This window comes from Chiloscyllium plagiosum, unplaced genomic scaffold (assembly GCF_037043375.1).
Source record: "Chiloscyllium plagiosum isolate Xiang-an unplaced genomic scaffold, Cpla_swu_hap1 HiC_scaffold_7, whole genome shotgun sequence".
NCBI lineage: Eukaryota > Metazoa > Chordata > Chondrichthyes > Orectolobiformes > Hemiscylliidae > Chiloscyllium > Chiloscyllium plagiosum.
In genome coordinates, this window is record NW_028270145.1 from 17487946 (window position 1) to 17506307 (window position 18362).

Genomic DNA, 18362 nt, shown 5'->3' on the forward strand with positions numbered 1-18362 from the left:
AGTTGATTTCCCTTGTGTGAAACCATGCTGACTCTGCTTGATGACAGAAGATTACAGATCTGTCAGATATGCCTGGTTTTAATTCCGGTATGCCTTCCCATGCTCTCCATTGAACCAGGGTTGACCCCTCAGGTAAAACATGCAGAAAATGTAACTGGTCGGCCTTTAGTTATGAAATAATTTGGTATTTGATGATTCACAATTAATACGTTAATATGAAGCAATAAACTGACTGATAACTTCAAATAAACATTGTTCACCCGTCATTAAATCCATTAAAGTCATTCACATCACTGTTCAGTGTCAGTCTTGGTTATATTGGTCGAAAAACAAACAGCTGTGGATGCTGGAAATCATGTAGAATCCTTCAGTGCCATTTGGACCATCCTGACACTCCAAAGGGCAACCCATTCAGACATACCGCCTTATCACATCCCTGTAACCCTGCATTTCCTATTGCTAAATCACACATCTCAAGACATTACAGAGCAATTCAGCAAGGCCAATTCACATAACCACATCTTTGGACAGTGAGAGGATACCAGAGCACCCAGAGGAGATCTACACAGACACGAAGAGAACGTGCAAACTCCACACTGACAGTCACCCAAGGCTGGAATCAAAGTTGGGTCCCTGGCACTGTGAGACAGCAGTACTAACCACTGAGCCACCATGCCATTTCAAATCTGAAACAAAAATCAGAAAGGGCTGGAGAAACTCAACAGGTCTGGTAGCATTTGTAGAGACTAGGAGAAAGTGAGAGCTGCAGATGCTGGAGATTCAGAGTTGATAAAGCGTGGTGCTGGAAAAGGCACAGCAGGTCAGGCAGCAGGTTTAATTGGAAGCATTAGCTTTCAGAGTGCCGCTCCTTCATCAGGTGGTTGTGGATGAAGGAGCGTCGCTACGAAAGCTAGTGCTTCCAATTAAACCTGTTGGACTATAACCTGGTGTTGTGTGATTTTTAACTTGATCACCTGTAAAATTATTTGGGATGTCTTGAGGTCATGAAAAGAGCTTTCTCAATGCAAGTATTTTTATTCTCCAGAACACAGGGAGCATTCAGAAAACTAACTCCTACCACCAACACTCTTACCCTCCTTTTGCTGGGGAGAAAACACATAAAAAAACTCAAGATACAAGTAGTGGCACACGTACTGTATGAATACAATGTGCCAATCTATTCAGGAGACTCTGGCAAGTGTTGCAGGGCAGTGTTTGTGTCTGCTTCACACTTATTCCTGTTGGTGACCATTCCTGATGGATTTTCTGAGCTACTCTGAATTTTGAGAGCATTCTTGAAACACTTGAACATTTGTTTTAACAAAGGTCTACATTCTGTGGGAATACCAACAACGATTGAAGAATTACAGCTGAACTGCCCAACGGTGGAGAGTCAGGAGCTATTTGACTGTGAGTAGTGCTGTTCACAGAGAATGTGAAAAAGTGGTTTTCTGTGATGGCTGATCACAGTCAGATTGGGGAGAAAGTGAGGTCTGCAGATGCTGGAGATCAGAGCTGGAAATGTGTTGCTGGAAAAGCGCAGCAGGTCAGGCAGCATCCAGGGAACAGGAGAATCGAACAGGAGAATTAACTCCCATACCTGAGTTGACAGACCCTGTCAACTCAGGTATGGGAGTTAATTCTCCTGTTCGATTCTCCTGTTCCCTGGATGCTGCCTGACCTGCTGCGCTTTTCCAGCAACACATTTCCAGCACAGTCAGATTGGGGACATACATCACTTCCACCAATAGCTTGCATAACTAAATATAATAAAATGGACAGAATTTTGTTCAGGCATTGGGCTTCCCATTGAAGAACTGGTGAGATGCTCACCTTGCCTGTTCCGTGAAAGACTCATTGGACCATGCCAATCATTCTCCTGGAATCAATAACCCCTTCCCTGGGGAACGAAAGTCCCCTCTAGGGATAGCTGGCGTGAAAAGGCTAATGTTCTTGTGCTCAGCAGCGTCATGGAGGAGACTGGAGCAGTAGTAAACCCTTGGAGTCCCAGGATCATGGAGGACCCAGGGCAGAGATAAGTGATGTCTGGAGAAGGGTGATGTTCCCAGTTTGGAGATTGTGGGACCCAGATGGAAGCAAGGGCATGGGGATGGCACTTGACCATCCAATACCCAGTCCCTCAACCAGGCATCTGATTCCCTTTCATCATGGGCCACTCTGAAGCTGGCAAGCTGCCTGCAGAGTGTCAACTATTAGAGACAAAAAAAATTGCAAATGCTGGAATCCAAAGTAGACAGGCAGGAGCTGGAAGAACAAACAGGCCAGGCAGCATCAGGAGGTGGAGAAGTCAATGTTTCGGGTGTAGCTCTTCTTCAGGACTAGGGGTGGGTGTAAGGGCAGCTGCAGCTAAAGGGGGTGGAGTGGGCAGGGGTGGTGGTGGGGATAGGTGAAGACAGGTAGAAGGAACGACCTAGTTGATCAAATCTGGCTGGTGGCTGGGTGGAATGGAGGGGAAGAGGAGGGGCTGGGAAGGAAGTCAAGGGAAGGGAAGGGAGGCCATTTGAAATTTGAGAATACAATGTTGAGTCCTCCAGGCTGTAGATTAGGTGTGGTTTGGTTCATTATGGCAATGGAGGAGGCCAAGGATGGTCATGTCAGAAAGGGAGAGGGAAGGAGAATTAAAATGGGCGGTGACTGGGAAGTCTGGTCGGCCTCATCCGGGCCTGGCTGAGATGCTCGGTGAACTGTTTCCTAAGTTTACGCTTGGTTTCCCTGATGTAGAGAAGACCACATCAGGATCACCTAATGCAGTAAACTAGGTTGGAAGAGAGGCAGGTGAACCTCTCTCTCACCTGGAAGGACTGTTTGGGGCCCTGGATGGAGGTGAGGGGGTTCGTGTACCAGCAGGTTTTGCATCTTTTCTGGTTGCAGGGGAAGGTCCCTGAGGGTTCGGGGGGGGGGGCGGTGTGGTTGGTGGGAAGAGTGACTAGGAGGTCTGGTCGGCCACTGCGGTCCCAGCTGAGATGCTCAGTGTACCGTTCCCTAAGAGTGGCATCTATTGCCATCAGTGCATGGTGACAGACCCACTTGCATCTGAGTTAGTTCAAGGTCCAGAGGCCTATGGCCCTGAAGTCTTCCATCACTGACGTCTTAATTAGCAATGGGGTGAGAGGTCAACCACAGGCCTTCCCAACTAGAACATAGTTCTGGTTGGGGCGGGGAGGTGGCAATGTTTGGCTGCATCACCATACAACTAATTAACTACTTTTCCTACCTCCAGTCCTGCCATCTGCAAAAGCAGAAGATTCCACCACCTCTTTATCTTCATTCACAATCTCTTGGGATTGAGGGTGACTTGCTTTCACAATGGGTGCTGTGATGGCTAATATGTTCAATGCATGGTCTGCCTGTTCCACCATATCGGGGTTAGGTGGTGCTTGAAGGGTTGGGTAGGTAAGGTGTTTACACATTCTCTCAGAAGTCTCTCAATGTGCTCAGCTTTTTCCCAAATCTTGATCAGTCACAAACCAGACTTTCCCATGAGTCACTGGGACTGTTTGACCTCTTCAGGGTTGTTTTTGCAAAGTCCTGAAAGCATTTCTGCTAACCTCCTAGGAGCATCCTGCCACAACTGAATTCTGAATTAAGTAATCGCTCAATATAAATGTAAAATATACAGTGAAAGCATTATACAAACACACAAGTGTACAATAAAAGCAAAATGGAAAAGATACAGGAATAAAATTTGATAGAACAGAACAGATTTACGTTTGATAGGGATGTGTATTGAGATGATCATTTTTTTAAAAAGTGCTTCTATATATGGATATTTCTTGAGTCCAGCAGCAGTTATAAGCAGTTATAAAGCCAATGATGTAACATTGCTACATCCTAAAGCTTTGACGCTCATCCATAAAGAGGATTTTGCAGATTTAATAATCCATTGACAGAAAGGACCAACTCTACAACAAAATGTCAATTGTATTGTATTCCCACAGAAAGAACCCCAACGTAATATTGATTCAGCATGGGCCAACAAACCTGCTGATGAGAACTAATTAATTATATGATCTGTGTCTCCTGTGGGCGGTGAGCTAAGAACTGAACTACTTTTGTATACATTGAATTGAGTCAAAGGAATTAGGTACAGACATACTGCCTTGGGAAAATTTGTCAAGTAACGAAGGACAAATGTATTACTTCTGCAACGAAACTATGTTATCTGAAAGTGGCACACACACATGTAAATGCACATTCATGACACCCCCACATATGCAAAATCAAAAGTGCATACATGTCTTTTAATCAGTTCTTCCTAATCTATCGGATATGGATACTGTTTCCCACATTTTAAAGGGGCAGTACTTTCAGAAAATACTATGCTTGTTTGGGAAGCATTTTTTTGGCTTATATCTCATTTTTGTCATGATGTGACATGCAAATACCCTGACTTTGTGCTTCAATGATCAGTACATTGGGAACTGAGCTTTTCCAAAACAGATCAAAAATGTTTTCATTTCTTGAGAAAGCATCGACCTTTTCACATTATGAAAATGAAGATTTACAAAACTGTAACTGTCCTAATTGAGAGTTCGACAGGTGAGCTGAGAGTTGAATCTTGTAACTCTGTAAATCCTGACTGATTTGTGTAGCAGTACATACCTATTCATGACCTGTTATTTATGCATCAGGATGAAACAGGTTTTGTTCATAGTCTGACTGGTTGGGCTACTTAAAGTACAAGAAGGTTTAAATTAGTGGCACTGACTACAAACAGCGATGGGTCTTGTCACAAGATGAGACTTGTACTTATGGATTTTTGCTTCCTCTATTTAGTGTGGGAGGTTCAAAAGACAGAATTCTTTCATTATTAATATGGGGGTTGAGAGGAAGAGAAATTCTACAAGGAAAATATTCCATTCCTCCCCACACCAACCCCTCCCCCTGCCATGCAGATAGACTGGAGGCAGATCTGTCATCTTCATTCAGTCTCTGTCTGCAGCTTAACTCAAGCAGATTTATTGGCAATTGGTTTGTGTGTTTTGTGGCATACAGCTCAGCTGGAGCTGAAACCCCAGGCGTTTGCTATTGAGTGGCACATGTGCTTGCCTTCCTTTGAAACCCCCACTGACACCAAATTGTCACTCAATTTCCTTTTACTGTTTTGAAGGGCATCCGTGCAATAATGAAGGATCTGCAACATATCAAAACAAAATGATTTCAGGGAATTTAAGGATGATGTGCCCTATTTACGGTGACTTTCTTAGGAGATTGTATCCCAGCAGCATGGCTTAAATCAGAAACCAGGGTGGTTTCTCTCCCCAAACAGTTGTCAGTTACCAGTTATTTTACCTTCCAGCACTGCCATATCCTGCACAAAACCATCCATTTGCAGATCAAAAATCTTTGGCACTGCTTCACCTGCAGTTCTAAAGCAAATCAAGGGGGTGGTGGAGGGGTATCACTTGCAATCCTTCATCAAAACCAGTCCTTGCACCAGAATTAGACTTAGAACAAAATTTCACTCCAGCTGCCATATTGAATGTCTCAGGACAATCCTAAAATAAATGTGTTGTGTTCTAACTGTGTTGATCTAATATTTGCAAATGTTATTCCATCTACTGATGTGAATGCAGCACAAGTGCGTGGTTTCCTGAGAATACTGGAGCTCTGTGCTGGTGCAATTGTAATCTTAATTGCATTTTTTTTTTTACAAATTCTTAACCAGTAAAGTCTTACAAGTCATTGCAAAGTAAAATGGTATATAACAAGGTCAGAGGGGAGGAAGAGAAATGGAAAAGAGGGCAGGCCAGTGAAGATAAAAATAACAAGAGAAGAGTTGACCTCGGGCAAGGACAGAAAACACCACATGATTCTTTTATCACAAGGGTTTGTTTTATTATCCCAAGTTCATAATTCATCCTTACCGCCAACTATATTGGTAAAAGACATTTTTAAAGTACCAAATGCAGATAAATACATAGAGTACATAATGAAATAAAGGTGAGGGCCAGCCTTACCTAAGTCAGTTTAATAATCGACTAAAAAATGTTAAACTTAAGAAGGTATAGCCAAAGAGGAGCTGCAAAAGATAAGGGCCTCCATTCTGCACATTAGCCGATCTTTGTCCTGCCCACTGATTCTCTCAAGTGGCCCAGGGAGCTCACAGGCGGCTTTTACAACAGGTTCCACAAAACCGATTAAGAGCAGAATCTCAATTCTTTTCCTCAGAACACGTCGTCTTTCCAACAGTCGAAGCCAAGTGGAGGGGAGGGTGGGGGGGGGGGGTGTGAAAGAAAATAAGACGCAGCGAATTGGACGGTGGATCCATTTTCTGGGAAAACACAAATACTGGAAGGGATTGTCTTTCCTTTTTTTTTGTACGAAATCTATTCGAAAACGTCCCACGCTCGAGAGCAGTCTTAAAGTGACCAGGCAAAATCTCTTCATCTTCCCAGAATGAAGTGTGGCGGCGGCACATGTCCTTAAGTGGCTGACCAGGAGGGGAAAGCAAGCACACACAGAGAGAGAGAGAGAATAAAAAACCCTCAGTGCATTCATAGTTCTTTCGGGTTTTGTTTTCCTTCTTGTGAAGCAAAAACCCCCCAAGTGCTTGCATTCCCCTCCCCAGTGCAGTGTGCTCAGCACCAACATCTAGTGTCCGGGGAATGGTGCAATTAAACAGGTTTCGATCCTGGCTCTCTGCACTCTTGCAACAGTCTAATCATGCCATCTGACGGTTGTCTTATTATTTATGTTAAATAAATATATATATATATATATAATCCATATATAGATCGATCTGCACGTTTACTACAGTACCTTTGGAGCTCTCAATCACAAAGTCATTTCCTTTTCCCCAAATATTTGTCTCCGTGTGCGCTCAGCGTTTCTTCTTCTGCCTCAGGGCTTTCCTCCGTTTCACAATCATCTCGTAGAGTTTGTCCATGCCCTCGGGCAGCCCTTCTCCAATGATGGCACAGGCGGGCTGCACATGCCAAGGGGTGGAGGGGCAGAGCTCCTGCAGCGCCAGCTGCCTCTCGATGTCGCCCACCGGCAGGGACTTGGGCAGGTCCTGCTTGTTGGCGATGACCAGCAGTGGGGTGCCCTGGTTCTCCGAGATCCTGGTGATCTTGTGCAGCTCGGTCTTGGCTTCCTCCAGGCGGTCCACGTCCACCGAGTCCACCACGTAGATGATGCCGTCGGTGCAGCGGCTGTACGACTTCCAGAGCGGCCTCAGCTTCTCCTGACCGCCCACGTCCCAGAAGTGGCAGCTGATGCCCTTGGTGGTGCCGTTGCCGAGCCTGATCTTCTCGGTGTTGAAGCCGATGGTGGGCACCGTGTTGACGAACTCGTTGAACTTGAGCCGGTACAGGACGGTGGTCTTGCCCGCCGAGTCCAGCCCCAACATGACAATGTGCAGGGACTGAAACGCCGACACGTTGGAGAAACTGTTGCCCATTTCTCGGGGTTTTCTTTTCCTCCCCCCACCCCACCCCCCCACCCCCTTCCTTAATGCGTGTGCCCCAAAGGATGGCACTTAGTCCTTCAGCTGGTATCGATCCGTCCCCCACAAATACTCAAACAGCAACCTCCCACTTCGACACCACCGCATCTGCAGTTTGGCAGCTTCTCACTCTCATCTCGGCGCACACGTCCCTCCCACCCCAAGCCCCCTTCAAAAATAAATAACCAACAAAAAACAAATTTTTTTTTTTAAAAAAAACACAAAATCCGAGCAATGAAGTTACCGCGCGTCCCGGTTTAAATTGTGACAGGGGAGTTGCAAAGGTTCATTGAGGTGTCCCTGTTCTCGCTGATGTTGTAAAGCGCAGAGATCCCTCTCTCTCTTCCCCACTCCCTCTCTCTCTCTCTCTCAGACACAGACAGTAATGACACAGAACCGCAGTAGCATCCCTCCACCCCCCACAACCCTTGTCAGGTCACTGTAGCTTCCGCCTACACAAAATCCCGAGTCGACTTTAGCGCCACCCCTTTCTTCACATACCCAGTTCCCGGCGCTCTAACCTCCCTGCAGTTCGCGCTGTCCGTCAGGGTTAGAGTTCACTCGTCAGACGAAACCTACCCCCCCCCCCCCCTCCTCAAAAAGAAACATACAAGTGCACATTGGTTCTGTTTGCAACCCAACTTGGAAGCGACGAGTCATTTGTTTAGTTTTTTAAAGTAAATATTTGGTAAACCTCTTCTGTTTTCCTTGCTAAACCTTTCAAGAGAGAGGTCATTGGACTAAAGCAAATGCCAACAGAAGATTGTCACCAAGGCAATGCTGTGTTGTAAGATTTGTGTTTATGAGCCGAAAGCAGGATGTTTCACTGGGACTATCCCAGTGACACAATTTGATAAGTGGGACTTTGTTCCTCTTCCAAACCTACATTCCTCCCTCCCCAACATCAAGAAGCAGGTGAACAGGTTATTGACCTCACAACTCTTCGTCAGATCTTACTGTCCACTAAAACCTTACCACATTCGCCTCTACCAAAGTCCCTGAACTTCAAATAAACCCTTTGAATGTAAAAGCTTTTGAACATTTCTCAGAGAAGCAATCAAATACAAGTGCTCTTTCACTGCTGGTCCTGAAGAAGGGTTACACCCCAAACATCAACTTCCCCACCTCCTGATGCTACCTGGCTTGCTGTGTTATTCCAGTCTCCTGCCTTCTACCTTCATTGCTGGTAGCAGCCTCATTGTGTTATGACGTTGTGATAGGCCTGAGTGAAATGTATTTTGTAAAGTTCATGGCTTCATTTTTCAGTCCCTTCCAGGTTCCATTCTAGAGCTGTCACCTTTTGAAGCATTGTCACGCTCCATTTTCCCCCTGGGATTACTACATTCTTTCAGCCACCATACATGTGTTTCTCAACCATTTCCAAAACCATTTTGGATTACTGTCCCCAATCTATTATTTAACAGTTTCAACTTTCTTGATCATGACTTCTAGTCCTCCTTTCACCATCGTAGAGTGTTGCAGCGCAGAAGAAGTTTCAGTCCATTGAACCTGTACCAATTATTTGAAAGATTCACATTGGCCTACTCTCTGCCCTACACATACTTCCACATTGAGTAAGCATCTTTGTTTGTGTTACAAAGCACTCTGACGAACAACTTACAAGTTAAGTAAGAGCAGAAAATGCAGGAAATATTCCATGGGTCTGGCAGCATCTGTGGAAGGAGAAACAGCTGAAGACCTGATGTAAGCAAATAGCTCCAGACCTGACACCTTGTGAATTTGACCCTGGTAGTTCCTGAGGAGAAAGACAGATCTTTGCTTAGCTCCAAGATTTGTTCCTGACCATTTATACAAACCCCTTGGTTATATTCCAATAAGCATCTCAGCCCTGGAATGTCTTTTACCTTTGTGTTGTGACATGTTGACTATTGCTCTCCGTATATGAACCATTGTTTCTTTTCGATTCAAATTCAGCATTAAACTACTCAGATAATAACTATTCTGCACATAGTGCATGCATGAATATAAATTTCATTTTTATATTCATTTCATACCATGATAAGAAATATTCGCTTCATTTTACATAAATCAGTGTATGGTTCCCCATTATAATTCCAGAGGTGGTGCCCCAAACAGTTCTTAGGTAAGGCAGGATAAACTTTTTTTTATTCACCTGCCCCTCAGACTGTTGCAAGAAGGTTAGTTTAGAAAGGATCTCTCTCCTTTGGATAACTTTTATTTTTAGATCAATTGGAGTTATGTTTTAAAAGGAGCCAATTTAACAAAAAAGTGAGATTATTAGATGGTAAGTGCAATAAAAAAATAATGCCATAAATATGCACATTGGAAATAAGGAATTAATCCAACAAAAAAAGATCAGAGAAGAGATGAAGAGAAGAGAAGATGACAGGATGTTGTAGTCATTATATTGTGCGATATCAGCAGCATTGATATTGGTGGGTGAGCAGTTGCTTTCAAGATGCTTGGCTTTGCAGGTCACCTGAAAGATCTTTGTCCAGTTTTATATACGTTGCTGATTTCTGGCTTCCATCCGAGGGAGAGAGACATCATGCATTTTTACATGCAGAGATGACCAGAAGATTTGTCAGCTTTGACTCCCACATCACACACCTTCCTCCACTGGCACACACAAACAAGGATTGAGACTGCTTTATAATTCCTTTTTTTGTATATTCATGAAGGGAATAATTAAGTGCATCTCTCGACACAGGTTGCGGTTTTTGCTCCCATTATGTTCACAGTCTGAGGTAACTCACTGGAGATTACAGTTCAGATTGTAGTGCATTTCCACCTTTCGAAGTCCTTCCCTTTGAAGATTTCTTGGCACTCATCAGATATGACATTCCATGATCTCCCTACAGACTTGGTATAATCCATGCAGGACCTCCAAGCAACAACTAATCATATTATGCTGTTTTCTTCTTTATATTAAAAAAAATGTAGACTTTTGATGTGGATAAGTAATGTATTTTGGAGGGAAGATTAAGGAAAGGCAAATAGTATGAATAGCTCAATTTTAAAGAGGTGCAAAAACAGAGAAATATAAGACCATAAGACATAGGAGCGGAAGTAAGGCCATTCGGCCCATCGAGTCCACTCCGCCATTCAATCATGGCTGATGGGCATTTCAACTCCACTTACCCGCATTCTCCCCGTAGCCCTTAATTCCTTGTGACATCAAGAATTTATCAATTTCTGCCTTGAAGACATTTAGCGTCCCAGCCTCCACTGCACTCTGTGGCAATGAATTCCACAGGCCCACCACTCTCTGGCTGAAGAAATGTCTCCGCATTTCTGTTCTGAATTTACCCCCTCTAATTCTAAGGCTGTGTCCACGGGTCCTAGTCTCCTTGCCTAACGGAAACAATTTCCTAGTGTCCACCCTCTCCAAGCCTTGTATTATCTTGTAAGTTTCTATTAGATCTCCCCTTAATCTTCTAATCTCCAATGAATACAATCCCAGGATCGTCAGCCGTTCCTCATATGTTAGAGCTACCATTCCAGGGATCATCCGTGTGAATCTCCGCTGGACACGCTCCAGTGCCAGTATGTCCTTCCTGAGGTGTGGGGACCAAAACTGGACACAGTACTCCAAATGGGGTCTAACCAGAGCTTTATAAAGTCTCAGTAGCACAACAATGCTTTTATATTCCAACCCTCTTGAGATAATTGACAACATTGCATTCGCTTTCTTAATCACGGACTCAACCTGCATGTTTACCTTTAGAGAATCCTCAACTAGCACTCCCAGATCCCTCTGTACTTTGGCTTTACGAATTTTCTAACCGTTTAGAAAGTAATCCATGCTTCTATTCTTTTTTCCAAAGTGCAAGACCTCGCATTTGCTCACATTGAATTCCATCAGCCATTTCCTGGACCACTCCTCCAAACTGTCTAAATCCTTCTGCAGGAGAAAGTGAGGTCTGCAGATGCTGGAGATCAAAGTTGAAACTTTATTGCTGGAACAGCACAGCAGGTCAGGCAGCATCCAGGGAACAGGAGATTCGACGTTTCGGGCACAGGCCCTTCTTCAGGAATGAGCAGAGAGTGTTCAGCAGGAGAAGATAAAAGGTAGGGAGGAGGGACTTGGAGGAGGGGAGTTGGAAATGTGATAGGTGGAAAGAGGTCAAGGTGAGGGTGATAGGTCGGAGTAGGATGGAGGCGGAGAGGTCAAGAAGAAGACTGCAGGTCAGGAAGGCGGTGCCGGGCTGGAAGGATCCGGCTGAGACAAGGTGGGGGGAGGGGGGATGAAGAAACTGGTGAAGTCCAAGTTCATCCCCTGCGGTTGGAGGGTTCCCAGTCGGAAGATAAGACGCTCCTCCTCCGACCGTCGGGTTGTTGTGGTTTGGCGGTGGATGAGTCCAATGACCTGCATATCCTCGGTGGAGTGGGAGGGGGAGTTGAAATGCTGTGCCACAGGTTGGTTGGGTTGGTTCGTCCGGGTGGCCCAGAGGTGCTCTCTGAATCGCTCCGCAAGTAGGCGGCCTGTCTCCCCAATATAGAGGAGGCCACACCGGCTGCAGCGGATGCAGTAGATGATGTGGGTGGAGGTGCAGGTGAATCTGTGGCGGATATGGAAGTTTCCCTTGGGGCCTTGGAGAGAAGTGAGGGGGGAGGTGTGGGCGCACGTGTTGCACCTCCTGCGGTTGCAAGGGAAGGTGCCGGGAGTGGTGGTTGGGTCGGTGGGGGGTGTGGATCTGACAAGGGAGTCGCGGAGGGAGTGGTCTCTACGGAAAGCTGATAGGGGAGGGGCGCCCACACCTCCCCCCTCACTTCTCTCCAAGGCCCCAAGGGAAACTTCCATATCCGCCACAGATTCACCTGCACCTCCACCCACATCATCTACTGCATCCGCTGCAGCCGGTGTGGCCTCCTCTATATTGGGGAGACAGGCCGCCTACTTGCGGAGCGATTCAGAGAGCACCTCTGGGCCACCCGGACGAACCAACCCAACCAACCTGTGGCACAGCATTTCAACTCCCCCTCCCACTCCACCGAGGATATGCAGGTCATTGGACTCATCCACCGCCAAACCACAACAACCCGACGGTCGGAGGAGGAGCGTCTTATCTTCCGACTGGGAACACTCCAACCGCAGGGGATGAACTTGGACTTCACCAGTTTCTTCATCCCCCCTCCCCCCACCTTGTCTCAGCCGGATCCTTCCAGCCCGGCACCGCCTTCCTGACCTGCAGTCTTCTTCTTGACCTCTCCGCCTCCATCCTACTCCGACCTATCACCCTCACCTTGACCTCTTTCCACCTATCACATTTCCAACTCCCCTCCTCCAAGTCCCTCCTCCCTACCTTTTATCTTCTCCTGCTGAACACTCTCTGCTCATTCCTGAAGAAGGGCCTGTGCCCGAAACGTCGAATCTCCTGTTCCCTGGATGCTGCCTGACCTGCTGTGCTGTTCCAGCAATAAAGTTTCAACCTAAATCCTTCTGCAGCCTCCCCACTTCCTCAGTATTACCTGCCTGTCCACCTAACTTTGTATCATTGGCAAACTTCGCTAGAATGCCCCCAGTCCCTTCATCCAGATGATTAATATATAATGTGAACAGCTGCGGCCCCAACGCTGAACCCTGTGAGATACCGCTTGTCACCGGCTGCCATTCCAAAAAAGAACCTTTTATCCCAACTCTCTGCTTTCTGTCAGACAGCCAATCCTCAATCCATACCAGTAGCTCATCTCGAACACCATGGGCCCTCACCTTGCTCAGCAGCCTCCCGTGTGGCACCTTATCAAAGGCCTTTTGGAAGTCTAGGTAGACCACATCCACTGGGTTTCCCCGGTCTAACCTACTTGTCACCTCTTCAAAGAACTCCAACAGGTTTGTCAGGCACGACCTCCCCTTACTAAATCCATGTTGACTTGTTCTAATCCGACCCTGCTCTTCCAAGAATTTAGAAACCTCATCCTTAATGATGGATTCTAGAATTTTACCAACAACCGAGGTTAGGCTAATTGGCCTATAATTTTCCATCTTTTGCCTTGATCCTTTCTTGAACAAGGGGGTTACAACACGATCTTCCAATCATCCGGGACTTTCCCTGACTCCAGTGACTTTTGAAAGATCTCAACCAACGCCTCCGCTATTTCCTCAGCCACCTCCCTCAGAACTCTAGGATGTAACCCATCAGGGCCAGGAGATTTATCAATTTTAAGACTTTTAGCTTTTCTAGCACTTTCTCTTTTGTAATGGCAACCATACTTAACTCAGCCCCCTGACTCCCTTTAACTTTTGGGATATTACTCAGGTCTTCCACTGTGAAGACTGATGCAAAGTACTTATTAAGTTCTCCTGTTATTTCCTTATCTCCCATCACTAGGCTTCCAGCATCAGTTTGAAGTGGCCCAATGTATACTCTTGCCTGTCGTTTGTTTCTTATGTATTGAAAGAAACTTTTACTATCATTTCTAATATTACTGGCTAGCCTACCTTCATATTTGATCCTCTCCTTCCTTATTTCTCTCTTTGTTATCCTCTGTTTGTTTTTGTAGCCTTCCCAATCTTCTGATTTCCCAGGGCTCTTGGCCACTTTATAGGCGCTCTCTTTTTCTTTGATAGATTTCCTGACTTCCTTTGTCAGCCATGGCTGTCTAATCCCTCCCCGGATAATCTTTCTCTTCTTGGGGATGAACCTCTGTACAGTGTCCTCAATTTTACCCACAAAGTCCTGCCATTTTTGCTCTACTGTCTTCCCTGCTAGGCTCTGCTTCCAGTCTATTTTCGTCAGTTCCTCTCTCATGCCCTCATAATTACCTTTATTTAACAGTAACACCATTACATCCGATTTTGCCTTCTCTCTTTCAAACTGCAGACTGAACTCTACCATATTATGATCACTGCTTCCTAAGTGTTCCCTTACTTTAAGATTTTTTATAAAGGCTGGTTCATTACATAGTACTAGGTCCAGAATAGCCTGCTCCCTTGTGGGCTCCATGACAAGCTGTTCCAAAAAGCCATCCTGTAAGCATTCCATGAATTCCTTTTCTTTGGATCCACTGGCAACATTATTTACCCAGTCCACCTGCATATTGAAGTCTCCCATGATCACTGTGACCTTGCCTTTCTGACATGCCTTCTCTATTTCCCGGTACCTGTTGCGCCCCTGGTCCTGACCACTGTTAGGAGGTCTGTACATAACTCCTATTATGGTTTTTTTGCCTTTGTGGTTCCTCAATTCCACCCACACAGACTCCACATCATCCGACACTATGTCATTCAGCACCATAGATTTAATTTTGTTCTTAACTAACAAGGCAACCCCGCCCCCTCTGCCCACCTCCCTGTCTTTTCGATAAGTTGAAAACCCTTGGATGTTTAACTGCCAGTCCTGACCCCCCTGTAACCACGTCTCTTTGATGCCTACCACATCATAATCATTCACGATGATCTGTGCCATTAGTTCGTCTGCTTTGTTACGAATGCTACGAGCATTCAGGTAGAGTGCCTTAATGTTAACTTTCTTATCATTAGAGATATTGGAAGTCATAAGATGTCCTAAGTTATCCTTCCTTTTTGCTGCATTCCCAGTCTGTCTCAAGTTTAAATCTGCCTGCACATATGCTATCCTGCCGCTTATCTTTCCATTTAACTCCATACTCCCTGACGCTTTCACTTTCCCTTCCCCCCAACTCAGAAGTTTAAAGTCCTACTGACCACCCTATTTATCCTCTTCGCTAGAACATTGGTACCTGATCGGTTCAGGTGGAGACCGTCCCAACGGTACAGATCCCCCCGGTTCCAAAACTGATGCCAATGCCCCATGAAGTGGAATCCCTCTTTCCCACACCGATCCCTTAATTGGGGTTAATGGGGTTAATACAAACAAAATTTTAAGCTGGATCATAGATTGAGATGGCTGTTAGGAAGATGCTGAGTATAAAAACAAGGAAGGTGTGTTAAATCATAATTCATGAAATTGTGTTCAATTCTGGACATCATACTTAAAGAATACCATCGTGGCTTTGGAAAATATGATGAAAATTTCTGTTTTTACTTCATTAACAGGACGTGGGCATCACTCAATGGACCATCATTCATTGCACAACTCCAGTTACCATTGAGAACATGGCAGTTTGCTGCCTTTTTGAACTAGGAGAAAGTGAGGGCTGCAGATGCTGGAGATCAGAGCTTAAAAATGTGTTGCTGGAAAAGCGCAGCAGGTCAGGCAGCATCAAAGGAGAAGGAGAATCGACGTTTCAGGCATAAACCCTTCTTCAGGAATGAGGAGGGTGTGCCAAGCTGGCTAAGATAAAAGGTAGGGAGGAGGGACTTGGGGGAGGGGCGTTGAGAATGCGATAGGTGGAAGGAGGTTAAGGTGAGGGTGATAGGCCGGAGAGGGGGTGGGGGCGGAGAGGTCGGGAAGAAGATTGCAGGTCAAGAAGGCGGTGCTGAGTCTGAGGGCTGGGACTGAGAAAAGGTGGGGGGGAGGGGAAATGAGGAAGCTGGAGAAATCTGCATTCATTCCTTGTGGCTGGAGGGTTCCTAGGCGGAAGATGAGTTGCTCTTTCTCCAGGCGTCGTGTTGCCATGGTCTGGCGATGGAGGAGGCCAAGGATTTGCATGTCCTTGGCGGAGTGGGAGGGGGAGTTAAAGTGTTCAGCCACGGGGCGGTTGGGTTGGTTAGTGCGGGTGTCCCAGAGGTGTTTTCTGAAACGTTCCGCAAGTAGGCAGCCTGTCTCCCCAATGTATAGGAGGCCACATTGGGTGCAGCTGATGCAGTAAATGAAGTGTGTGGAGGTGCAGGTGAATTTGTGATGGATTTGGAAGGGTCCCTTGGGGCCTTGGAGGGAAGTGAGGGGGGAGGAGTGGGCGCAAGTTTTGCATTTCTTGCGGTTGCAGGGGAAGGTGCCAGGAGTGGAGGTTGGGTTGGTGGGGGGTGTGGACCTGACAAGGGAGTCAAGGAGGGAGTGATCTTTCCGGAACGCTGATAGGGGAGGGGAGGGAAATATGTCCCTGGTGGTGGGGTCCGTTTGGAGGTGGCGGAAATGACGAAGGATGATCCGATGTATCCGGAGGTTGGTGGGGTGGTAGGTGAGGACTAGTGGGGTTCTGTCCTGGTGGTGATTGGAGGGGCGGGGTTCAAGGGCGGAGGAGCGAACTGTTGCAGTTCATATGCTGTAGGTAGGCTCACAATATCATTAGGGAGTAAATTCCAGGGTTTTGACAGAGCAACAGTGAAGGAATGGCGATATATTTCCAATTCAGGATGGTGAGTGACATGAAAGGAAACTTGCAGTCTATGATATTCCCATGAATCTGCTGTCCTTGACATTCAATATGGCAGTGGTCATGGATTTGGAAAGTCTTATCCAAAAGGCCTTGGTGAATATCTTGTAGGTAGTGCACAGTGCTGATATTCAGCATCAGCGACAGAGGGACTGAATGCTTGTGGACAAAGAAGCTGCCTTGTCCTGGATGGTGTCAAGCTTCTTGAGTGTAGTTGGAGCTGTACCCATCCAGGCAAGTGAGGAGTATTTCATCACAATCCTGACTGTGCCTTACAGATTGTTGACATTCTGGGGAGTCAGGAAGTGATTTACTCACTGTGGTATTCCAAGCCTCTGACTTGGTCTTGTAACCATGGCACATACTAGAATAATGTCAGGGATAGGGAACTTCAATAATGTGGAGAGGGCTACTTCACACCTTATTTAAACAAGTAATATATCCAACCCAAAGCAGAAAGGTGTAGAACCTTCCTTGCAATATCATTGTAGTAGCAATCCAAATGAATGGGATAAATTTATGCTAGTGTGTTAAGCAATGCATAAGCATATATTTTTCAACTGAATATTTAAAAAGGGCCCTCAGAAATGCAAGTTGTTGCAACACTGCTAAAAATATATATTAACTTACCTTATATGAAAACTACAATCTAATAAATGCTTCACTATTCTAAATTCTCACCTGTCAGTGGAGTGTTCAAACTGGGGCTAAACCCACACCTTGCTAATAAGATGCAACCTCTCTTTTCCTCCTTCCCCAATGTAGAAGGTTTTGTTGCTTATTGAAGCTGTACTAGGGCACTGACTCCATGAAAAGACTCCTGAAACACCTATCGAAGGGTAATCTGAAATGTGGTGTGCATCTGTGCAAGTGATACAGTTAATAGATCTCAGTGAGATTTCCCTCATGCTGTTTGCTTGTAAATAAATTGGAAAGGATAGGGCATGTGAATATTGTTTCATGAACATTTTTTCACTATAAACAGAGAATTTATTAATAAAAAAGCTGCTTTCCATCTTGCATCCTTCTTCACAGTCTGAAACATTTATTTTTATTGATATCTTTCAGTATTAACTCCATTGCTGTTTTATATAGACGATTGAAGTAACAGGCTTTTTTTTGGATTGCATAGGCACAGTTCACGGCCCCATCTCACCTGTAAACCTCAGAGTATTTGAAGCTTTGTTGACCTATGATAACCTATGTGGAGACTAGACTGCATATACAATTGGAGAGCTCAGGTAATGTTGTTTGGTATCGATAACTGCCAAAAGATCCAGTTGAAAGTAGGAGAGGCTGATCTCCAGTGTGACGATACTATTGCTTTAAGAGGTTGTTATGTCCTTTTTTTAAAGACAGGTTTTAAAACAGGTGTCAAAAAGTGTGGCACTGGAAAAGCACAGCAGGTCAGGCAGCATCTGAGGTGCAGGAGAGTCAATGTTTCAGGCATTATTCTAGTGTTTTAGACGCTGATCTCCAGCCTCTACAGTCCTCACTTTCTCTTTTAAGACAGATATGCTGAGCTGTCTATCTGAAAAGCCAATAAAATAAACAACTTGTGAGGCATTGGGTTTTTTTTAATAAAAGTTAGAACAATACAAGCAGCTTGAATGAGTGGGGTCAAGCTCCCATAGAACCAGGATTTTTGATTTGTTAGTTTCTTCAGTAGCAGTTG

General features: G+C 45.4%; 1 protein-coding gene and 1 long non-coding RNA gene across 6 annotated transcripts in view; both read right to left on the bottom strand.

Moving 5' to 3' along the window:
• LOC122551352 (uncharacterized) overlaps positions 1 to 18362 on the bottom strand; it is a 32641-nt gene that overhangs the window by 8356 nt on the left and 5923 nt on the right. For 2 of the 5 annotated variants that reach the window (XR_015757610.1, XR_015757608.1), the window contains one exon: positions 17604 to 18218. The exons of 2 other annotated variants lie outside the window; for them this stretch is intronic. This is a non-coding gene — a long non-coding RNA (uncharacterized LOC122551352). Of the gene's footprint in view, positions 1 to 17603; positions 18219 to 18362 lie in introns of those variants that run through there. One more of the 5 variants, XR_015757606.1, reaches the window with a different exon arrangement.
• arl4cb (ARF like GTPase 4Cb) lies at positions 5834 to 7862 on the bottom strand. Its single transcript, XM_043693094.2, has one exon. It carries the CDS (start codon positions 7421 to 7423, stop codon positions 6845 to 6847), a length of 579 nt encoding a protein of 192 aa, XP_043549029.1. The 5' UTR covers positions 7424 to 7862; the 3' UTR covers positions 5834 to 6844.